Genomic DNA, 22,596 nt, shown 5'->3' with positions numbered 1-22,596 from the left:
AACCAGGTTCAATTGGTCCAATGTTTTGCCACTATATCATGCTGCTTTTTTTCATTTTGGACATCACACTTAACTACCAATCCCTGATGCTTAAATTTAGTCCCAATTCCTTGCTTTATTTTAACTTTTGTGGATATGAGAACTTTCTCTCATTTTTGAAAGGATGATAGTATTGTAATGATGGTACACTTCTTGAGAATTTTAATATTTCTTCCATTTGTGAAATAAATTCTAGAGTGCTTTTAATCCCTTTGTTGTGCAAATAAAAAAACTGAGGCCTCAGAAAGACTGAATATCCACTTGAAGATCACACTACAAGTTAATGACTTTAATTCAAGTAATTTGGGAGACTAGAAATAGAAAGTGATTTTTAAAGAGATTAAAGCAATAATAAATATTGAAATTTTAGTCATAAATCTTTTCTCTCTAAAGTAATTTTGTGAATTTTATTTCTAAATTAAATGTTTCTGGTTGGTCTGCATATCACTCAAATACATCATGTTTGATTCCTTGAAATTAAGGAATAATATTGTTAATATAACAAGTTGATTAAAACATACATAGTTATAAATGAAAAGTTCATTGTAAACTTAAATAGAAAATTTCTATATATTGAATGGCTTTTTTTTTTTAAACAGGAGATTAAGCAATGAACAAAATGTTCCCCTTGATATTAAACGACAGCGATTTCATTCACCCCACCATGAATCAACTGTAGCTAACCAAACAGTGCCTTTATCAGATGAAAGAAGATATTCAGCACCGGGATCAGTTACTCTACCATTGTTGCATTCATATTATGTACCAGATTTAGTCAGATCCGTTCCACCCTTTCGAGAAGCACCATTTTCAGAACCTAGAGAAATAACGCTTCCAGTGGCCAAAGATGAGGTAACATGGATACACATTTCAATTTTGTCTTGTGAAAATTTACTTAATTACCTTTTTTTGAACAAAATGCCTTATATATAGTGAGTGTTTAGTAAATGTCTATTTAAGTTTTTAATAATGTATTAGAAGAAATTTTCATGTAAGGAAAATCAACTATTCTGTAACAAGTAGATGTATCATTTTTGATATTTCTTAGTCTTTTGTACCTTATAACAAACATATTTTACAATTTTTATTATATATTGAACTGGAAAATCCTTTGGCTTATAATTTTCTGAGGTTCACAAACAACACAGATTAGAATTCAAAGTAATTAATTCCTTAGTCCATTTTTTATTCATTGAGCTTGAATCTTATCTTTTAAATATGAAAGAAGTTTAAAGTAGCTTTAAGTGTCTTTTGTAATGATTTATAAAGTCACTTATCTTTTTATCAAAGGATTTAGAAATTTTTTGTTTTTTGGTGACTCAGCAAAATTACTGAGAAAGTGAACACATACTAAGATGTGACAAAACTAGATTTAGGAAAAATAGGATGTATCCAATATGTTCTGTGCCAAATAACATTTAAATGAAACAAAACTATTTAAATTAGTATTTTTGGAAAATAACTCTTATCAATATGGAAGAAAATTTTAAGCATCCAAATTTAGAAGCATATGTACATGTTCCATATTCAGTTAAACTTTAAAAATACCAGGCAATCAGGAAAAAAAATTCATTACATAATTTTATTCCTTGGCCTGTTGTGGACTTAAATTTAATTTTCATATAGTTTTGAACTTGCCCCAGTTCTTAACTAAGATTCTTGGAATTGTATCCTCTTCCGTCTTTGCTTGCCAGGAAAAATAGGATGAAAAGCAGCAAGAAGAAGAAAGACTCAAAATAGAAATGACAAATTTAGGGTGTTCTAAAGGACTTACTTTGTTCTCCTTTCTTGATTTCTCCTTACCTTTTAAATAAGTTGGCACATTGCACAAACTAGTTTTATGCTTTGGTAGATGGATATGAGAGTTCTTTTTATATTACTTTTGTTCATTCACTTGACAATTTAAGTATGTGTTTTAGGCAATGTACTAGACACTAGTCTAGTAGTAGTAGTAGAAAAGACTTGATCTCTCTCTACCTTTAAAGCCTGGGCTAGTAGATGTATATTCTAGTAGTCCAGAAACTTAGGTCATTGTGAACTGAATATATTTGTGGGTAGGTGTAATTTTAAATGGATTTTTTTTTTTTTACATAATATTCATTAGTGTTCTTTAAGTATTTTTGCATAAATGTTTCTAATAGACAATTGTTATATAACAACAATTATAACAACAGTTCTAATAGACAATTGTTATATAACAATTGTCTATTAGAAACATTTATGCAAAAATACTTAAAGACCGCTAATCTTAGTTATATTTCCAAAGCAGATATTTTTTAATTCATCAACAGATATTTGATATTCTTGGTATATACCAGTACTTTTTCTTTAACTTTCTAACATAGAAGAAAAATTCTCTTATACTCTAGACATTAGGGATAAATACTTTGATCAAAGTATTTATTATTGAAGAAGTGAGAGTGGGAAATGGGATAACAAACTTTTCTCTCCTTTATTGTCAGCTTGCCTACTAACTTGAGAATCAAAATAAGCAATAAGATGTTTTCTTACATGTGACATTCCCCAAAATATAATTTCTTTTCCACCTTTGTGCATAAAATAGCTGATAAGGTTTAATTCTTAGATCAGTACACTAATATCTTTTCAATTTTTTTCTTGATTACAAAATTTGTCTACTTTAGTATATCACTAAATTAATAGTGTATTGTCTCTACCATAATAGATTGCAGCTCCATCAAACCTTGGGCAGATCACTTAACTCTTCTGTTTCTCAGTTTCACTGACTATAAAATGAGGAGATTGTTTTTAATGATGACCTCTTTTGGGCTCTTTTAGATTGACAGCTTTTTAGGTCTTTTTTAGCTCTAAATATATGCACTGTAAAACCTTCATAGAAGATGTACCCAGTTTGTGATTGTGTCATTCTCATTCTCTGTACATGCTAATCTACATCATTTTCTAATCACATATATCTTCCATAATGTTTTTATACTCCCCATTGTTCTTTGACTTGTCTTTTTAATTCTTCTGGATTGTGATATTTCAGTATTTATAACCATGTGAAATATAAATAGGAAAAATACTATTAGATAAAGGTTGTTACATTAGTAGTTAGTTTGGAGTCATTGAATTCCTGTCCTGTTTCCCAAGTGCCATCCAGCTAGAAAGAACTCTACTCGTTATTTCTGCACGTAGGAGTTCTTGAACTCCATAAATTTAAATTTTTTGTATGTTTTCAGGTCACTATATTGTGATTGTTTTTTCTTCTTCTTTTTGGATTATAGATAAATATGTGATTTTTCTGGTCAATAAAAATATAACTATAGAAGTATAAAGAATGTTTTTTAATGATACTGCATTCCATCTCATATGTTTCTTGAAAAAATATGTTGTCACTTTGTTAAATCATTTCAAATAAAAGAAGCTAATTGTATTTTCAGCTTAATCATAGATGTTATTTGCATTGACATTACAAAACCTAGTTAATTAAGAAGTTTTTAATATTCTGAAGCTAGATTGAGATTAGTGGTTTACAATCTAGCCTAGGAGATCTAGGTTTACAATGATTCTCAAAAAAACCTTGTAGGAAGGTTTTTTCAGGCAACTAAAATGAACAAGTCTTTTGTAGGTGTTACCAGGGATCATAGAGGCCTGCTTATAGAAGTACTAACAGTCAGTACATAATTGCAAATAACTACTTTTATTAAAATAGATTCTCCTCTTCAAGAGGAAATCTTTGTTGGTATGGTTCAAATTATATGTTTTAAATTAATAGCATTCACTTATTTAAATATATGCATTGTGCATCAAATATTTACTAAGTAACCTGTATGCAGATATCAATAATACATGATACATGTATTAGAGAATTGTAGCATAAAGTGCAGTGTGAGGGTCAAGGGGCAGATTTATAGAAGTTATTTTTGAATTGAATTTGAAAGAGGGCAAGAGTAGAGGAAGTAAAGAGGAAGGACGATCAGGATAAAAAATAACTAAAAGCCTCCTTTCCAACACAGACTAAATAAGCAAAAATTTTTTTGTGTTTTGATGAAATCGAAAAATTAACCATCTTTTTTTCTATTAAGAGTATTATATTATTTCATACATCAGTACTATCTTAGCCTGTAATATGTAGTTTGCTTATTTGAGAAAGAAACAAGTTAATTCTTAAAAGGTTTTGTTTTCTTGGAAATTTTTTATTAGCATTTTCCATATGTACATTGAAACTGATAGCAGCGAGAAAATTGGAATAAATGCCAATTTATATTCAATTTTTTAATTAACCAGAAAATCAGTTTCTGGAATTCCAATTTCTCTTATTCGTAGTTTGGATTTGTGGTCCCTTGCTGGACTCATAGAATCTTAAAGATGCATTATATTAGAGAGCAACAAATCTAACTCTCTAATTGAATTTCCAATCCAGTGCTCTTTCTACAACAGTGTTAATTTGCATGGCTCACATCTGTTCCTTTAAAAGTTAGCAGGTAACATTCTGCAGAAAAATGCTGCTGTTTTTCATGTAGTTTCAGATTTGGTGTTCTTATCTGAAAAATGCCTCTTTCCCTGCCCCTTCCCCCAAGATAGTTTTACTCAGGAAACCATCTCACAGCAGACAGATGGAGAATGTGTACTGAGAACAGCATGTAAAAGTTATCCCCTTCAGCTTTACACTTGTCAAGATATTCACAAATTTTCCAAAAGAATGTAAAAAAGTAGAAGCCTTAAAATATATTCACTGTTCCTTGCAATAAAATGTACTTGCTCTAACAGTAACTTTATTGCTGAAAAAATGATTTGGGGAATAGATTATGATGTTATTTAGAAGTTGGATAGTGTGTACTTAGGTGAAAAATCAATTTTTAATCTTCCAGATTTTATATAATTTTTCAAATGTTTTGATTCATTTTGAGTATAAGTAAATCAACTGCAATGCAGAATTATTGTAATTTTTAGTGAAAAAATGTAATTAGGCTTTGATAACAACCCAAAAAAGGATAGGGCATTTTGTAAAATTCTTCTTGTACATGGAAGAATGGAAACATATTTAAAAATAAAAATGTTTTAAAACTAGAAACTAAAACCTCTGCCTAAACTATTAGCAATTAAATGAAAAAACATTGATAACAGAGATAAGTATAATCTCTATCACTATGAACCTACCACTAGTTTATTTTAAAATTCAATATCATTCATTCATTTAATTAGAAATATGAACTCCGAACGATTTATAAAATATTTCTCTGTATCTGGCACTAGCATATGCATCTGTTTGAATCTTATCCTATCAACTCATTCTACTTCCTATGTTTACTTGATGACAAAGAACCAAGCCTAACAGAAACATTGAGAATTCCTAAGTCAACAGCTACCTATTGAAAAAACTGCTCTTTTTTGCAATTAACTCCCTTCAGCAATTTTTTGGGAGAGGAGAATTATTCTTATTTACAGTAGCCAAAATAGAAAAAGGAGATGAGAAATGGTAAAGTTTTAGAATGCCAAGTTAACAATTTAATTTGAATTCAACAAATATTTTAATTATATTATTAAGCACCTACTAAGCACAGGCCATACAAAAACAAAAATGAAACAGCCCTAACCCAGAAAGTTTTTTATTTCATTTACATATGTGCATATGCAAATATAAGATGAGGGAAATAAAAGATGAAGAAAAAACTAACAATTGGGGAAATCTTCTAGAATGAAGCCTTGAAGTTTTGAGTTATCCTTATAGAATACATTCTAGACATCCCTGGGGAGTGGCTTGTGTAAGTGCATAGAGATGGCATATTAGGGTAAGAGAAGAAATAATATTCTAGTTTAGCTGGAATGTAGGAGAATATTGTGAAATATGACTAGAAAATTGATAAGAGAGAGTTGAAGGCCGTAAATTTTAGTTTTAACCATATTTTATCTTAGTAGCAGTAGAGGTACTAAGTAAAAAATTGTTGAACAGAGAAGTGACATGATCAGACCTCTGCCTTGGGAAGATTATTTTGATAGCTTTGTAGAAGATGCATTGGAAAGAAGAGCCTAGAAGCAAGGACACAAGTTAGGAAGCTATTATAGCAGTCTAAGTAAGTGATGAAGAGGTCTGGAACTTGAGAAAGTAGTTGCTGTGTGAATGACAGGAAGAGGATGGATTTGAGAGAGATTGCAGAGGTAGAACTGATAATACTTGGCAACTGATTGGATATAGAGACTGTTGGAAAGGGAAAAGAGTAAAAGAAAATTCTGCTGTAACTTTGGGAACACTGGATGGTGATGCCCTAAATACAAAGAAGAATGTTTTCAAGAGAGGAAGGTTCAGGAGGAATAATTCTTTTTTGGGGGGACCAACTGAGTTTGAGATAACCTACAGATTATCAGGAGGAATTGTATAGCAAACAGATAAAGATATTTACTAGAGTTCAAAAACAGAATATTGTATATATTATTTAACCAAGTTAACAAAATCACTAAAACGTAGAATGGAAGTACATATGCTATTTCCTACATTAGAATATGAGCTTTTTATTAATGCAGTAGTACATATTTATAATTTATAAGTGTATAACTCTAATTTGAAAATCTGATTAACAGATGAAATCCTGTGGGTCCTTCCTGTTCTAAAGTTGTTTATGAGATAAATTCAATTTAATTCAGCAAGCATTAAATACATACTATGTTCATGCCACTTTATTGGAGGCTGGGAGTAGAAAAACATAACTGTCTCTGTCCTCAAGGACTTGCTCAGAGAGAGAGAGAGAAAGACAGACAACATATACATAAATAGTTATTTTAGCTGGGAAACTGAAGAGGGAGAGAAAACTAATGAGTGAATTAGTTTCAGAGAAGAGGAGGAAATAGAAGTGAGCCTTAAAGAAGAAAGAGAATTCATTCTAGGAATTGATGACAGATAATTTGTGCAAGTTCATAGGTTGGAGTATTGAATTCAGTCAACAGTTCAATATTCCCTTCATTTTTCTGTAACTTTTGACATAGTTCATCTCCACCTTGTATAGTTTAACTTCTCTAGGTTTTTGTAACGCTGATTTCCCCTATTCCCTCCCCCTCCTGCCCCTCCCTTGTCTATTCAACCTTTCTTTTCAATCTCCTTCTACTGGTTTTTCATGTCATACCCACTAATAGATCCACTAATAAATATCCCTTAAAGGTCTAACCTGGGATCTCTTTCTTTTTTCTTTAATGATAACAATAACAACTCAAACAGTAATAGTAATAGTTAACATTTATATAGTGCAAATTGTTAGCATGGGATGTACTAAACACTACTAAATACTTTACAAAATATCTCATTTATTTTATCATTATCTCATTTGATTCTCATAACCACCCTGGGAAGTAGGGGCACTATATCTCAGCTTTTTAAACTGTGGGTCACAACCCCCTATGGGATCTTATAACTGAATGTGGGAGTCGCAAAATTATGATTTATTTTCAGTAAATGTTTGATTTTGTTTATTTTTTTAATATACCTATATGTGGGACTCACATAAAAATTTCTTGGGGGTAAAAAGTTTAAGAAGTCCTGCTCTATATGATTTCATTTGATGGTTTTATCAGCACCCAAGGGTTCAGTTTTCATCTATATGCAAATGATATCCAATTCTAATCTCTCTGCTAAGCTCCATTTACCTCATCAATTGCCTTTTGGACATCTCTGACAGGATGTTCTGTAGCATCAAAAACTCAGTATATCCAAAACAAAACTTAATATCTTTCCTCCAAATCTTCTTTTCTGAACTTTCCTACTATAAAAGGTATTACCATTCTGGTCACTTAGGCCTGCAGTGTCATCTTTGACTCCTCATTCTACTTTTCCCCATGTACTCAATCTGTCGTAGACTCTTGTCACTTCTAATTTCACAGCATTTCATATATCACAACTACATCTTGATTGGATTTTTGTCATTGCTCTCTAGTCTTCTTTACCCAAATTTTTCTGTATTCCAGTTCATCCACTATCTGGCTACGAAAGTAGTTTTTTCAAAATAGTAGGCCTGATTCCTACTCAGTAAGCTTTTGTGGTTCCTTATTACAGCCATGATCAAAGATCATACCTTTCTAATCATTGTATACTTTGCTCCCATTCCTTCACTCTATGATCCAACTGTCTCATCCTAATAGTAATTTCTTGAGTAGCATTCCATCTTCTTTGTTTGCCACTTTGCATGAGGTCCTTCACATCTGGAATGCTCTGCCCTCTCATCTCTACTTCTTAGTTTCCCTTGCTTCCTTTAAGCATCAGATGATATCCCATCCTGCCTTTTGCAGGAGACCTTTCTTCCTAAACTTCCTTCATAGCCTCAGCTAGTAGGGCCTTCTTTAATATTATGCTTATTTATTCTTCATGTCACTTGAATGTATCCAGTTATTTTGATGCCATTTCCTTTTGCCTTTCTTTGTACCTACAGGGATTAGTACAATGCCTGTCATGTTGTAATTATTTAAGAAATGCTTGTTGACTGATTTGATTGACAGTTTGGAACTGAACAGAGTAGTCTAATTAGTTTGAAACAGAGGTGTAGTGATGGCAAATAACGTTAAATAGGGTGAACCAGAAGCAAATACACAATTTGTGGCTATGTAAATTATTTTTAAAAATTGTTGTAGTCGAGATGTTTTTCCTCATGCATATCTGAAATTAGGAAGCTACCACTGAATTCTACTTCTTTCTTTGTCTACAGATGAGGAACAAGTAGTTGACATCTTATGTAACTGGCTGTGCTTTTTAAACCTTTTGTTAAAATCACTTCAGCCTTATTTTCCCTTCATAAATAGTAATATTTCCTGTAGTCTTTTGTATTGGGTTATTTTCTTCATCTTCCTTAACTGTCATTCCAGTTCTCAGCACTCTAATCTTTCTCCAACTAATCCATATTTCTTTGTTATACCAGAATTCTAGTGAGGTCTTTTTAATGAAAATTGCTCTACAGATCTTAACTGTTAAGAGAATAATTTCTGTTGCTTTTTCAAAATATCTCTTAACTAGTTTTTCCTATTTTTTAAAGAGATGTTTATAAGAAATCTTGCTTCTAGATTTAACATAGTAATATCGGCATCTTACATATAAAGTTGGAATAAGAAGTAGGGATAATGTGGTAGGGGTTTATCTTAGGATGGATGACTTAGTACTCTTAATGTCAAAGTGATTTCAGGTTGTGCCAGGCTGTATATATACATTCAGTATATGCCAGGCTATATAGATAAACTGACTATATCTAAACTCTAGAACAGGGGTCCTCAAACTATGGCCCGCAGGCCAGATGCAGCAGCTGAGGATGTTTATCCCCCTCACCCAGGGCTATGAAGTTTCTTTAAATTTTAAAGGCCCCCCAAAACAATGTTTTTGTTTTTACTATAGTCTGGCCCTCCAACAGTCTGAGGGATAGTGAACTGGCCCCCTATTTAAAAAGTTTGAAGACCAAGATCCCTGCTCTAGAATAATTAGAACTTCTTGGTCTTTGGAAGAAGGATTTGAATCTTCACTTGGCTATTGTTAGTGATGTCTATTTTTATTTGATTAACTCTTTCCATAGATTCAGAAGATGCTAGATTTGGAGGATACTTTAATCTTAAATTGATTTCTGCAGTTGTTACTATTGCCTCTCACCAATACTTAAATTTATTTTGTCTTTGTTTTGTTTTTAGTAGTTGGGCTTTTTTTGTTATTGTTTTAAAATATTTCCCTACAGAATATAAACTCCTCAAAGATAGGCATTGCCTACTTTTTTACATTTGTATTCCCAGCACCTAGCTTAATACTCGTAGGTGCTTAATAAGTGTCTTCAATTAAATTGAGTTATGAACTTTTGAATGTTGATTACTATTGAAAAAGTGGCAATCTGATGGTGAAATTGTCACATGCCTTATCAGTGAATTTTTGTTAACATTTGCAGTCTTGTCTCAACCTTTTCCCTTCCCTTTTCTCTCTCCCATATAAGGAAGGAACTACAGCTTGTAAATGGGACCCCTTCTATCCATGAAACTTAGAAATGTTTTAGAGCTCCCTTTTGAGGGGTTTTGAGAACATGAAATAGACTTTTTAAGAATAATGAAATGATAGATAGCTGAACACATTTTATGGACAGATTTGTTAAATAATAATTGAATATAATAGATTTGTTGAAATTTTGAACAGGAGTTATTTTAATTTCTAAAAATACAGAATTTATAAAGTATTTTTTTTGGGGGGGGTGTAAAGTTGAGTCAGCAGGTATTGAACGTATTTCAAGTGTGTCAGCAGCGAACATGTGATTTGAAGAAGAAAGAACTCTGTCGATCACAATTGCAGAGAGAAATTCAACTGATATTTCCACGTATGTTTTCTTTTGTTATGTATCTTTAATCAAGTTTATATTTCAAATTTTAATACCACTTAATAACTAAATTATATTTTATAATTCCATGGTTGTTTTTTGTTTTGTTTTGTTTTGTTTTTTTTTAGAGAGCAGGCTCTTCTTGGTTGGATCCTCATTGAATGGATTTGGTACAAGAAGCAGTGATGGTGATTTGTGTCTGGTTGTTAAGGAGGAGCCAGTAAGTAAACATTTTTTAAAAATTTCCATTATCAAGATCAGTCATACAAAAATAGAAATATTAGTTTAAACTGTATGTTATAATGCTATAATAAACTCTTATTAGTAACTATTATTTTCTTGCTTACATATAATTTAAGAGAAGTTTTCTCCAGGTATTAGAGGTGTCAGAAATCAACCAGAAGATACAGCACTCCCAATAGTATATAAAAAATTTTGGAGTCAGAAAATAGAAGTTAGTTCTGTTTTGGAAGGTCACCGAACAGGGATATATTGTATAGGAAAGGAAAAAAATCAGATTAAAAAAATGGGGATCTATTTCCTTCAAATTGAGATTTTTAGCAATGTCATTTTATAAATTTTTTCTTCTTTGAATTTTAAAAATTATTTTCTCGTTATTTGGGGTAATAAAAAAATTAAAAATTTTCACTAGTAATTTTTATGATTCCCCTGATAGTAATGGCTTCTTGTAAACTGCAAGTCAGAAAAGTGACTTATTCCAGGAAATAATTGCTATTTCTTTGACATTTGAAATAATATAAAAAATAAGAAAATAATTCTGAAATGTTAAATGGGCTTGCAAAAAGGGTCAGTTGAAAATGCATTACAACTGAAAAACTTCCCTGTATTCTTATTTAAAAAAACTCATATATTTTCCCTAAGTATTGCCATAAACGACTCTTTATTCTCCTTGTGCATCAAACTAAGTTATTGGGCATCCTTTTAAGTAGAACATTCCATTTAGAAATATTCTCATCAATATATATATAGTACAATGATAATTGATGTTCATAATGACAACTCAGAGACAATATAAGATTCTGAGATTTCTTTCTTTCTCACCAAATAAGGATTTTGTTCCCTGAAAATTGGTTTTGACCAAGAATTGTGAATTTAAAATATCTTTCAGTTGCGATTGATTGCAACATTTTTCTTAAGGGCATTTAAGAAAAACTGCTAGCATTCTGCTCTTCATATTGGTATTTATTAGTGTTTCTCATTGAATTTTATGATTGCTAATACATGAATAACTCAGAATTTAGAAATGATTCTGTTTTGTTGGAAATATAGTTGCTTTTTTATAATTTTATTGAACAAAGGAACTTAACGTGATTGCTTTTCATTGTGTACCTCCAAATTCAAACTTAGATTTTAAAATTCAACATGTGTGATGTAGAAATTTTTCAGTTACAAGATTTATGTGTGTGTATATTTTAAACTTGAGAAAAATAATTCATTTCTTTTACAATCTTTCTTTAAAAATTATGCTTCCTTTAAATTAAAGAATGGGTATGAAAAATGAGAAATATGGGAACAATATATTTATAACTTTTTAATATTTGTTTCAGGTAAATCAGAAGACTGAAGCAAGATATATACTCAGCTTAGTCCAAAAACATTTCTGTACTAGACTTTGTAAGTCTCAGTTGCTTTGAATTTACATATTATCCCATATCTCCATGATGTTATACATAATATGTATTACAGTAAAGTTAATTCTATTTTTCCAAAGAATTTCAACATATTTGACTATATGGAAAAAGATGATTCTTACAACACAAGCCGTTAAATAACTTCTTGTACTTGATGCTGGGGAGAGGGTGGAGGGGGGAGCATAACAATATATGACATCACCTTTTTTTCTGAAGTTAATAATATCGTTCAGTCATTTTCAGTCATGTCTGACTCTTCATGGTCTCATTTGGTTTTTTTTGGCAAAGATACAGAGTGGTTACCATTTCTTTCTCTAGTTCATTTAAAGATGAGGAAACTGAGGCAAACAGGGTGAAGTAACTTGCTTAGAGTCACACAGCTAGTAAAATTAAGATTTTAATTTGGGAAAAGTTGTCAGACCTGGCACACTATTCACTGCACCCCCGGACTGCCCCTTAACTATAGCTGACATTTTATATGGTAAGTTTTGTAAAACAATTTATGTGTCCACTACTTATATCTCCTTTGACAGCTACTATATTATCTAACAGAGGAGATAAGGTAAGAGCTATAAAAAATAGGTAACAAAGTACTTTTTAGAGTACATAGTTGTCATAATAACTAGCTTACATGGGTAACTCTAATTCTGACTGTAGTAATTAAGAAAAACCTAAAACTCTGTCCTGGATCCTCTTATTCTTTTTTTTTTTTATTCTCTGTTGATGACCTCATCATCATCTATGGCTTTAATTGCTTCTGGAGATTATTCCTTGATTTATCAATCTAATCCATTTTCCTTCTGGACTCTAGTTACACATCACCAATTGTCCATTGAATATTTTGAGCTAGATGTCTGGTAGATGTTTTTGACTCAACCTATCTGAAACAAAACTTACCTTTCCCCTAATACTCTCTTACTTTCCAACTTTCCTATTCCTTTTGGCAACACCATTATCTAAACTCAACTATTCACTATCACTCAATCATTGGAATCAGTTAATTACCACATCTTCTTGTCCTGCCTTCATTGTATCTTTTATTTGTCACTTTCTTGTTTTTGTATAGCCATCACCCTAGTTCTAATCCTTATCACCTCTCACCTAGATTATAATAGCTTCCTAACTGGTCATCCTACTGGTTGATGCTAACTGGTTCTCTCTTTCCATCCTCTGCACGGGTTATTTTCCTAAAGTATAGATCTGACATGTCATTTCTCCTCAATAAATTTTAGTGGCTTCATCTTCCTTTTAGGATAAAAATCCAAATTTTTGTTTGGCATTTCAACTATCTTTTCTAGCCTTATTAAAAAACTACTTAATGTTGTCCATTCCTTCGTCCAGACAGACTGACTTTCTTGCTATTTTTTGAATTCTGTCTTCTGTCACTGTACCCTGGCTTTTCCCCATGCCTGGAATGTACTCTTTTCTCATTTCTTCCTCTTGGAATCCTTAAATCTTTCAGACTTATTACAAGTGCATTCTTCTTGACGTCTTTCCCGATTTCATGAGCTGCCATTTCTCTTAAAAAATTATCTTGTAATAGGTATGTTTTCCCCAATCAAATACATTCCTGATGAGGTCTGAGTCTGTTTCTGATTTGGTTTTGTATACCTAGAGCCTTGCATATAGTGCTTGGCACATAATAGACTGTTTAATAAATGGTTGTTGAATGATTGATTGAGAAAGTAACATTTGTTCTATATTTAAAAATTAAAAACTACTATTGAAAAATGGGCTGTGAAAAACAGGAAGCCATCTGGTTTTAAAGTCAATATTAGGGTTCATATTCCAGCTCAGCCACTCATTGACCTATGTGACAAGGCAACTGTTAGGTGATGCAGTATACAGAGTACTGGGTCTGAAATCAGGAATATTTATCTTCCTAAGTTCAAATCTGGCTTCAGATGCTTACTAGCTGTGTGATCCTGGGTGAGTCATTTAATTCTGTCTTAGTTCCTCATCTATAAAATGAACTGGAGAAGGACTGGCAAAACACTCCAGGATCTTTGCCAAGAGTATCCTAAATATGGTCACAAAGAATTGGGCATGACTGAAATAACTGGAAAAGAGCACAAACCTGTATGACATTGGGCAAATCATTTAATCTTTCTGGATCTTTTTTTCTTTGAATAAAGGGGTAAAATGAAGGATCAGTAAATTAATAAACACTTATTAAACACGTAGACACTGTTACAAACTCCTAAGATATTTTCCAGTTCCAAATCTTTGATCCTATTTAGTACCTCCAATGTGTAAAGTATAAGGCAAGGATATAGTCATGAATACATTTTCCTCTTTAGAAGAATTTAAGTGTATTTTGTAAGTAAGGATTGTTTTATTTTTCATATTTCATCTCCAATAAGCAGCACAATGTATTAACACATGGTAGGTGTTTTAATAAGTGCTTTTTAATTGATACAATAAGCTTTTATCTCAACTTATAGTCAGATGGGGGAAATGCAAGTGGACTACTAACAATAGGATGGGACAAGTGAAATCAGCACAAAAGAAAAATATAAGTAAAGTGTCGTGAGAAATTTTTAGTATGGAGAGATATTTTGCTAGTGATTGAGAATGGCAGTTAATCATACATGAGGTAATGTGAGATGGGAATAGAGAAGGGTAGAAGGGACTGCAGCACATGGAGAATGGTATTAGGGGAAAAGATGGAAGCCATTCTTGGTATATAAGATGGTATGACCAAAAAGGTGAGAAATTGGAAAGGGCAGGAGAAATAGAGTAGTTCATCAAAAAGAGAATTGCTAAGTGGCCAGGTTAGAATTGGGCAGGGAATACCAGGCAAGAGAGAACTTGGAATAAAGGAAAACTTTTGACTTGTTCATTGTATAATTGGTATTATAGTGTTGGACATTATTCTGAAACCTCAGAACTTTCCCAACAATATTATCTTTACTACTGTACTGATTCTCAGACCCTAAGAACTTCCCTATCAGTTACAGACCCTATCTTTAATTTTTACTGCTTCTCCTCCTACTTTTCTTCTCAATAAAAGCCTGTTATGTTTCAGATACTGTACTCATTGGTAGGAGAGAGATACAAAAGTGTCAGTCCCTCCCTTTAATGATTTTACATTGTACTAAAGCTATATAATATGGTCATATATACCACTAAATACAGGATACACACACACACACACACACACACACACACACACACACATATACATATACATATAAATAAATATGTATAACAATTTGACAATTTGGAGGAAGCCACTAACAAATGGGGGCATTAGGAAAGGCTTTTTGAAGGAGTTCATGCTCAGAGCTAACTAAACCTTGAAGGGTTTATGAGGAGAATAATGTATAATCACCTTAAGAAGATAGAGGAAGGAGGCAGATTGTGAGGGCTTTGTCTTCCCCCGATTCCATATTTCTGGCTTCTATTTAATTCTCTTTTTAGTCGTTTTGCCTGAGCATTTATATTATATAAAATGAGGCTGCAACATTACAAACAAGTAAATGTCAGCATTTAAGAGGGAAAATGTATTGAAATGTGATAATTAAGCTTGGGGCTGAAGATTTTGTATTTAGAAATTAGATTATTGTTGCATCATAGAACCCGAGTTTTAGGGTTAGAAAATACTGTGTGTGTGTATATATATATATATTATATATATATATATATATATACACACACACACATACATACAATACACGTGTGTGTCTATATATATATATATATATATATACACACACACACACATATATATATATATATATATAAATGCATCCATAAAAAATATAGGAACATAGTCTTAGAGTTAGATGAGATCTCAAATGACATTTAGTCTGATTTTATTTTTTATTGATTTAGTCCAGGGTCCTTATTTTTCTGATAAGCAAATTGAGGCCCAGTTAATTTTGGAAGTGAAAAGTATTATAGCATGAATTTACTTAATGTATATAAAAGAATTTAAAGGATAAAACTGAAAATAAGAAAATAATTAACTTGCTTTTTCTTCCCATTCAGTTTTCCTTGTGCTGCTAGTTTTATTTACATATGTTGTAGTATGTATCTCCCCCGTAGAATGTAAGCTTGAGGGCAGGGATTATTTTCAGAGTTTCTGTATCATTATTGGCTAGTATAATGCCTTGCACATAGTAGGCATTTAATAAATGCTTATTGAATTGAATTAGTAATTTGATTTTTGATTAAATTCTTTTTGAAATCTGTCATTGTTTTCTATTTAAGTTTGTTTTAATGTAACTAAATAAAGAATAACAAAGTATCAATTTGTGTTGCCTGTTTTGTAGAATCAGGCATTTTTATTTAAAAACCTTTTTGGGAAGTGGTAATTTCAGAGTAAACATTGAATTTAATGTTAACTTCTTTTTTGGAATTGAATTACACTATTTGAACTAATTTCTCTATTTCTAAGCTAAATTCTTGTTTAGATATTTTGGAAATGGCATTAATCACAGTGAAACATTGACTTAACACAATGTGGATTTTTATTTCAAAAGGTATATTTGAAATACAGACTCCTAGTTGTCTAGGTGTTGGCTAGATATTTTGGCGTGACTTAACTGTTTTTTAATAAGTGGGGGTACCACTATTAAATCTACTAACATTTATTAAGTGTTTGTTTTATGCTAGGCTCTATGCTAAGCTCTTAAGAATAGAAATGCAAAGAAAAGAAAAGATAGTCCTCGTCTTCTGAAAGCTTACATTCTCATGAGGGGCGACAGTGCTATGAAGGTAATTGAAAAGCTAGGGATGAGTTGTAGATTTAAGAGTAGATGGAGGTGTATTTCAAAGACAAGAACCCTAGACAGAATAGTTTTCTTCTCTATCTTGTCATAGTATCTGAGACAGGTTACTTCCCTTCTCTAACTCTTACTTTAATCTATAGCTTTAACAGCTAATAAATCCATGGTGAAATTTCCCAAGTGTTGTAGATATCTAGATATCCTTGGATGTTATGTGTCGTTGGCAGCCAGATATATGAATGATTACTACTTCTATTTAGGGTGAAGTTAACAAAAGTTAAGGAGTGTGATAGAGAGAAAAATTGTATGAGTTAAAAAACATTTCACAAATACATTTGAATAAGTTTTTCCTTAATTGTGTTTTGGTGACCATTGAACACAACATCAGAAGTCTTAGAGGAATGATAGGTACCTTTAACTGATACGAGGGAAAAAGGAAAAGACAAGAAAGAGTTTAAGGCAAAGTGCTAAGAGACTTCTGAGACAGGAGAGGTCACTGTCATCTGGGGTGATGATTTGGTCTCTTTATCTTTCAGGACTCTTTATCAGTTAAAAAGTATGATTTCAGCATAGTAAATCCTTTAATTGTATGTGAGGAACTTGGATAACTGAGAAGTATATCAATGTTTAAAATGTATTCACTGTATTTTTCTTATTTCTTCAGCAGGCTACATTGAGAGACCTCAGCTGATTCCAGCAAAAGTGCCAATTGTGAAATTCAGGGATAAAGTCAGGCAAGTAATTAATGAACTGTTTTCTTTTCATTTGCTTTGAATCATTTGTAGATAACTTTTGCTTAATTGTAATTTTTTATTTGCTATTGCTAGATAGCTTTCTCTTAAACACTTTTCAGAATTTTCCTTTTATTAAATCATGAGTACTCCTTTTTGTGGAATATCTGAAGGGTACTTTTGCTTTGAGGGGAATTTCAGTTGTTCCCATGTTTTGTAAATTAGATACTTTCACCAATTTGAAAAATTGTTCACAGAAACTAAATTCATATTATGACTTGTTAAATGATCCTAGAACCTTTTTGAAACATCTAGCATTCCGTTTTATATTTTATTAAGAACAGAATTTTTAAAATTTTAATAGTATTTTATTTTTCCAAAAACATGTAAAGATAGTTTTAAGCATTCACCTTTGCAAAACCTTGTGTTCTAAATTTTTCTTCCTCTCCTCTCCCCTCACTCCTCCCCAAGACAGCAAGCAATCCAATATAGGTTAAACACGTGCAGTTCTTCTAAACATAATTCTTTTTTCATGGTGCTGTGCAAAAAAAAAAAAAAAAAAAAAAAAAAAAAATCACATCAGAAGGTGAAAAAAAAAAACATGAGAAAAGAAAAAAAAAGGTAAAAATACTATGCTTTGATCTACATTCAGTCCCCATAGAAGAACAGAATTTCCTAGAGAAAATTTTTAGATTACAAATAAAAGCATCTCTTCCTGAGCTTTTAAATAAGTTGTAAAATGAAGCCCATTACACTAAACAAAGTAAATCATCACATTTTTAATATAGTTGTATCACAGTATCAAATAGTTAGATTTCCTTCCCATCTACTAGTTCAGGTCTCAAATCTCTTTTATATATTTCTTATATATAATAACAGCAAAAAGAATTACTGGAATTATCAATATTTAAATATTTATCTATTGATTACTTTATGGATAATTTTGTGCCAATTTGAAAAATTCCAGGATGGGTTCCACCTGTGTTCTTATTCTCAGATATTAGATTTTTGTCTAATTCTCAGATATTAAATCAATACAAATTAATTTCAATGATAATCTAAGAAATACAAATCTAAGAAATAAAGCTGCTATGAAAAAGATATTTCAGAGCAAAAATTACAATTTTTTATTTAATTACACTTCTACACTGTTTCTGATAGTGTAGATAATTTAAATATGATAGAACTTAATAATTTTAATAAGTACCTAAAAAAGAAAAATGTTGAATTGGTAGTAAACTTATATTATCATCATTTATAAAGACTAAAAAGTATTTTTTGTTAATTTAAATATAGGCATCTTTCTTGTAGATAAATTTTTAAGTCTTGAAAATTATGCATTGTTTTAGTGTTGCTTTAAAGATGCAAACCTGATCTCTATATAAGTAGTAAGGAATTTGCTCTTTGATATAGCGCTATTATTTGTGGGACTTGTTTGCTTGCTTCTTGGAATATTGGCTTGCTTGATGGCATTGCTTTAAAAAAAATTTCCCCTTTTGTGTCTGATTGTATTGTTCCTTCCCAGAAGTCGCAAGCTATTTCATTTTGTTTGATGAATTGTTTTGTTATTCTATTCATTTGGACACTAATGTCCAAATATATTTATTTTTGTAACTTTGTATTATCAGTTTGCTTTTCAAAAAGATTCTACCAGTTTACAATTTCATCAACAGTGAATGCTTCTGTTCTTCTTCAACTTTTGCCAGCATTGATTTTCATTGGTTTTAATTGCTTTTTCACAGTCTTATGAATACTTTAGAATTGTTTTAACTTTTTTCTTTTTGAGTATTAGTTAGCTTGAGCATTTTTTCAAGTAATTATTAACAATTTTAGTTTTATCTTTTAAAAATAATCTGTTCATATGTCTATTTGAATATTTAGTCAGTCCATTAAAGTAATAAACAGTATAACCAAATTCTAGTCAATCAAAATGTGAAAATCTCTTTAAAGTTGTAATGCAGTTTCTATTATGTAAGTTTCACCTGATCCAATTTTCAAAAATTCTTCTTGTATTTAATAACAATTCATTTCTGTTATGTTTTGAGATTTTTAAATCACTTTATTTACAACAACCTTGTAAAGTAGGCAAGTGCAGATAAAATTTTTCTGATTTTACAGTTGAGAAATCTGCTGCTTAGAGAGGGAAAAATTTGACTCAAGTCACAAAACGAGGAAATGCTAATTAAGCCCAGAGTCCAGTTTATCCCCTCTGAAAGTGGCATTGTCCCATACTATTTACTTCTTATTGTAATAAAGAAAATAGAATCAAGTCAATCAAAAGTTTAGAAACTGATGTGTGTACATTTAAAAATTTATTTTAAATTATGGCTTTAGGACCTCTGGTTTCATGCTAGTTTACATAATTAAATATAACTCACTCACAGGTAGGGAGTTGATATTTTTTTAAAGTTGTAATTTTGATTGTTTGGTCATCTTTTCCCCCCTTTAGTTGTGTGGAGTTTGACTTGAATGTAAACAATATTGTAGGAATAAGAAACACATTCCTCCTCAGAACCTATGCATATCGTAAGTTTTCTCATTTCTGTTTATAAATTTATTTTCTTATGTCTTTTTACGATTTAAATGGTTCCAATGAAAAGTTTTTCAGATAAATCTGATTAACATATATTTTTAAAAATACATTTTTTTATATTTGGTTATATTTTATCATGTATTGTCATTTTATTGTTTCCATATTAGTTTGCTGTTCTGAAATAATTTGCATCAAAAACTTTCATAAGCAAATATATTTTAATAGAGTAGGGTTTTTTAAGGATATATTATTAAATTTGAGAATTAGTCTTAGAATATGTAATAGCAGAATTATAAATGCAAGTGATGCATAATGAGATATGAAATTTCTACTCAAATTGCAATTTAAAGTTACATAAACATTCAAAATAATTTCCTTATCTTTTTCTTTCACTATTTTTAAGTGTTAATTTTACTTACAGTTGAGAGTCGAGTTCGTCCTTTAGTACTGGTGGTTAAGAAGTGGGCAAGTCACCATGAAATAAATGATGCTAGTCGTGGCACATTAAACAGCTATAGTCTTGTATTGATGGTTTTGCACTATTTACAAAGTAAGTACAATGGGCTTCTTTTTTCTCCCCATTCTGTTAAAATTAAAATGCAGTTAAACTTCATTATGATGTCCTCTGCACTGACCTTGATTATACATTAGAGACATTTTCCAAAACTCCATTTAAAGTTTATGTAGATTATTTTTTGTGCCTTATATTGCAGTGAATATATTAGTAAAAACAACTCCCTGGAAAGCATAAAGAAGTTTGACTGTTTTTATTCTTTTACAATTTTTCTCACTTGTAACTTCTTTTGTATTAGCAGCACTGTTATATGTTAGTAAGAATTTTACTATGTATATGTAGTGGATTCATTATCTTGAGGCAAATGAATGCTCAGAGATAGCCCCATTTAATATACTCAAGCACCAGTCATCTTAGTTCTTTTCATGCTAGGCTAGAGCTAGATAATATTTCTATGGACCTATTTAGGATTTTTATCCCACAATGGATTAGAAATCATTAATGTTTTCTGATTCAGTTGTTGGCTAAAGTCTCTTTAGAGCTCTAATATTCTTTGATCTTGTGGTATCGCCAGCTTTTGGGTTAGATGAAAATGAAAAGTCCCGTTGTATACTATTATCCTTATTGTTGTTTTTTGGGTGATTCTAATACAAATCATTACTTTTGGATCAGTTATAATGGAAACAATTTGTGATTAAAGTAGTAAAGTTTGTGCCTGACACTTGTTCAAAGTGTAATGAAAATTCTAATTTGTATTGAAGATTTTTTTTTAAGTAGGATAGGCTGATGACCAGATCAGTATGAGAACTATTAGTTGTTCCCCATCTTAGAAATAGTTAGCAATTAAACTAGCCTTAGAAATATTGTCATTTGTGAATAATATAGCTTTTGCTTGGTTACTTGGATACTATTTAACTATTTTTTTGTGTATTTCTTCCTTTTGAAGACAAGATAGTTAAAAACAATTCACAGAGTTTAGTACATTTTTGTATTTATACATTAGACTAATATGATGTAAAAACTATTGGTTTTGCTTTTGTACTGAATAAAATCATGTTATATTTGTGTCCTTTTTTGATGTTTGTGTTTTCATTTAGCCTTTTGTGGCAAAAATAGTTTGACTTTGAAATGTTTTTATCTTTTTTTTTTTTTTAACATGATAAATACTTGTTAAAATTCATTAGTTACATTTCTTGCGTTGGGTGGAAGGTTAGACTGTTGGTATTTGTCCTTCATTTTTGAAGACTATGACATCAGGAAGGTAATGGCATGCCATGCAAGTGAATTGGATTTAAGTGACGGCTGGCTGCACAAAGTCATTGACCTGCCTTTCTCCTCCAGTCCCAAATGGGTCCAGAGACTGGGTGATATCTAAAGTACTTTGTCCCATGAAACTAGCTCTAAGTTGTTTTATTTTTTAATGTTGTGGAACTAGTTTAGTAACTCTTCTTAATATTGAGTTCTTGAATTTAAATTTGATCCGAGAGGTGTTTGAAAGTAATTGTAGAGAAAAACATTACGAAGAAAAGTTTCATAACATGTTATAATAGTGTATAGGGTACATTGGAAATACTTGAAATTTGTTTATATGTGTCTTACCTCATCCTTCACAACAGAGTGTAAATTCCTGAGGGCAAGAATATGTTGTATCTCTCATCATGCCTATCCCAATATCTTATTTACTAGGTAAGCAGGTAGTAACTATTGAATGAATGAGAGAGAATAGAGGTAACAAAGTTAGAAAATTGTTATAAAAAAATGAGGTGATGAAGACCTGGATGACAATGGTGACTGTGTAGAAATAAGATAAAGAAATTAATCTGAATGATGTTCAGAGGCAGTGGCAATAATGGGGAAGTTTGAATAAGGTTCTGAGTTTTGTGAGGAAGATATAATAAGTTGAGTATTGGATATATAAACTTCATGTGCCGTGTAAGCATCTGAATAATGCAAGGGACAGGTCACAGATAAAAAAAAAATTGTTGGGACTTAATCTCTATAGAGGTTTAATTAGAAAAATTGTCCGGAGTAGTAAGTATTGATGATTAAGGATTGAGCCTTAGCAAATTCACACATTAAAGGCAGAGAAGAAATAGAAATTTGACTAAACAAAA

The 22,596-nt window shown here is 31.1% G+C and overlaps 1 protein-coding gene across 8 annotated transcripts in view; it reads left to right on the top strand.

Annotated features, from left to right (window-relative positions):
• The window catches only part of TENT2 (terminal nucleotidyltransferase 2), a 74,170-nt gene that overhangs the window by 15,570 nt on the left and 36,004 nt on the right, over nt 1–22,596 (top strand). For 5 of the 8 annotated variants that reach the window (XM_031966058.1, XM_031966060.1, XM_031966049.1 and 2 more), the window contains 7 exons: nt 639–891; nt 10,205–10,319; nt 10,448–10,539; nt 11,888–11,954; nt 17,369–17,438; nt 19,885–19,961; nt 20,372–20,518. In XM_031966058.1, the coding sequence (XP_031821918.1) occupies nt 639–891; nt 10,205–10,319; nt 10,448–10,539; nt 11,888–11,954; nt 17,369–17,438; nt 19,885–19,961; nt 20,372–20,518 (821 nt within the window). The remainder of the gene's footprint in view (nt 1–638; nt 892–10,204; nt 10,320–10,447; nt 10,540–11,887; nt 11,955–17,368; nt 17,439–19,884; nt 19,962–20,371; nt 20,519–22,596) is intronic. The other 3 variants (XM_031966026.1, XM_031966041.1, XM_031966033.1) reach the window with 3 other exon arrangements.

Source organism: Sarcophilus harrisii, chromosome 1 (assembly GCF_902635505.1).
Source record: "Sarcophilus harrisii chromosome 1, mSarHar1.11, whole genome shotgun sequence".
In the NCBI taxonomy this organism is placed as follows: Eukaryota; Metazoa; Chordata; class Mammalia; order Dasyuromorphia; family Dasyuridae; genus Sarcophilus; species Sarcophilus harrisii.
The sequence above is the reverse complement of the archived record's forward strand: the minus strand, read 5'-3'. Positions and strand labels throughout refer to the sequence as shown.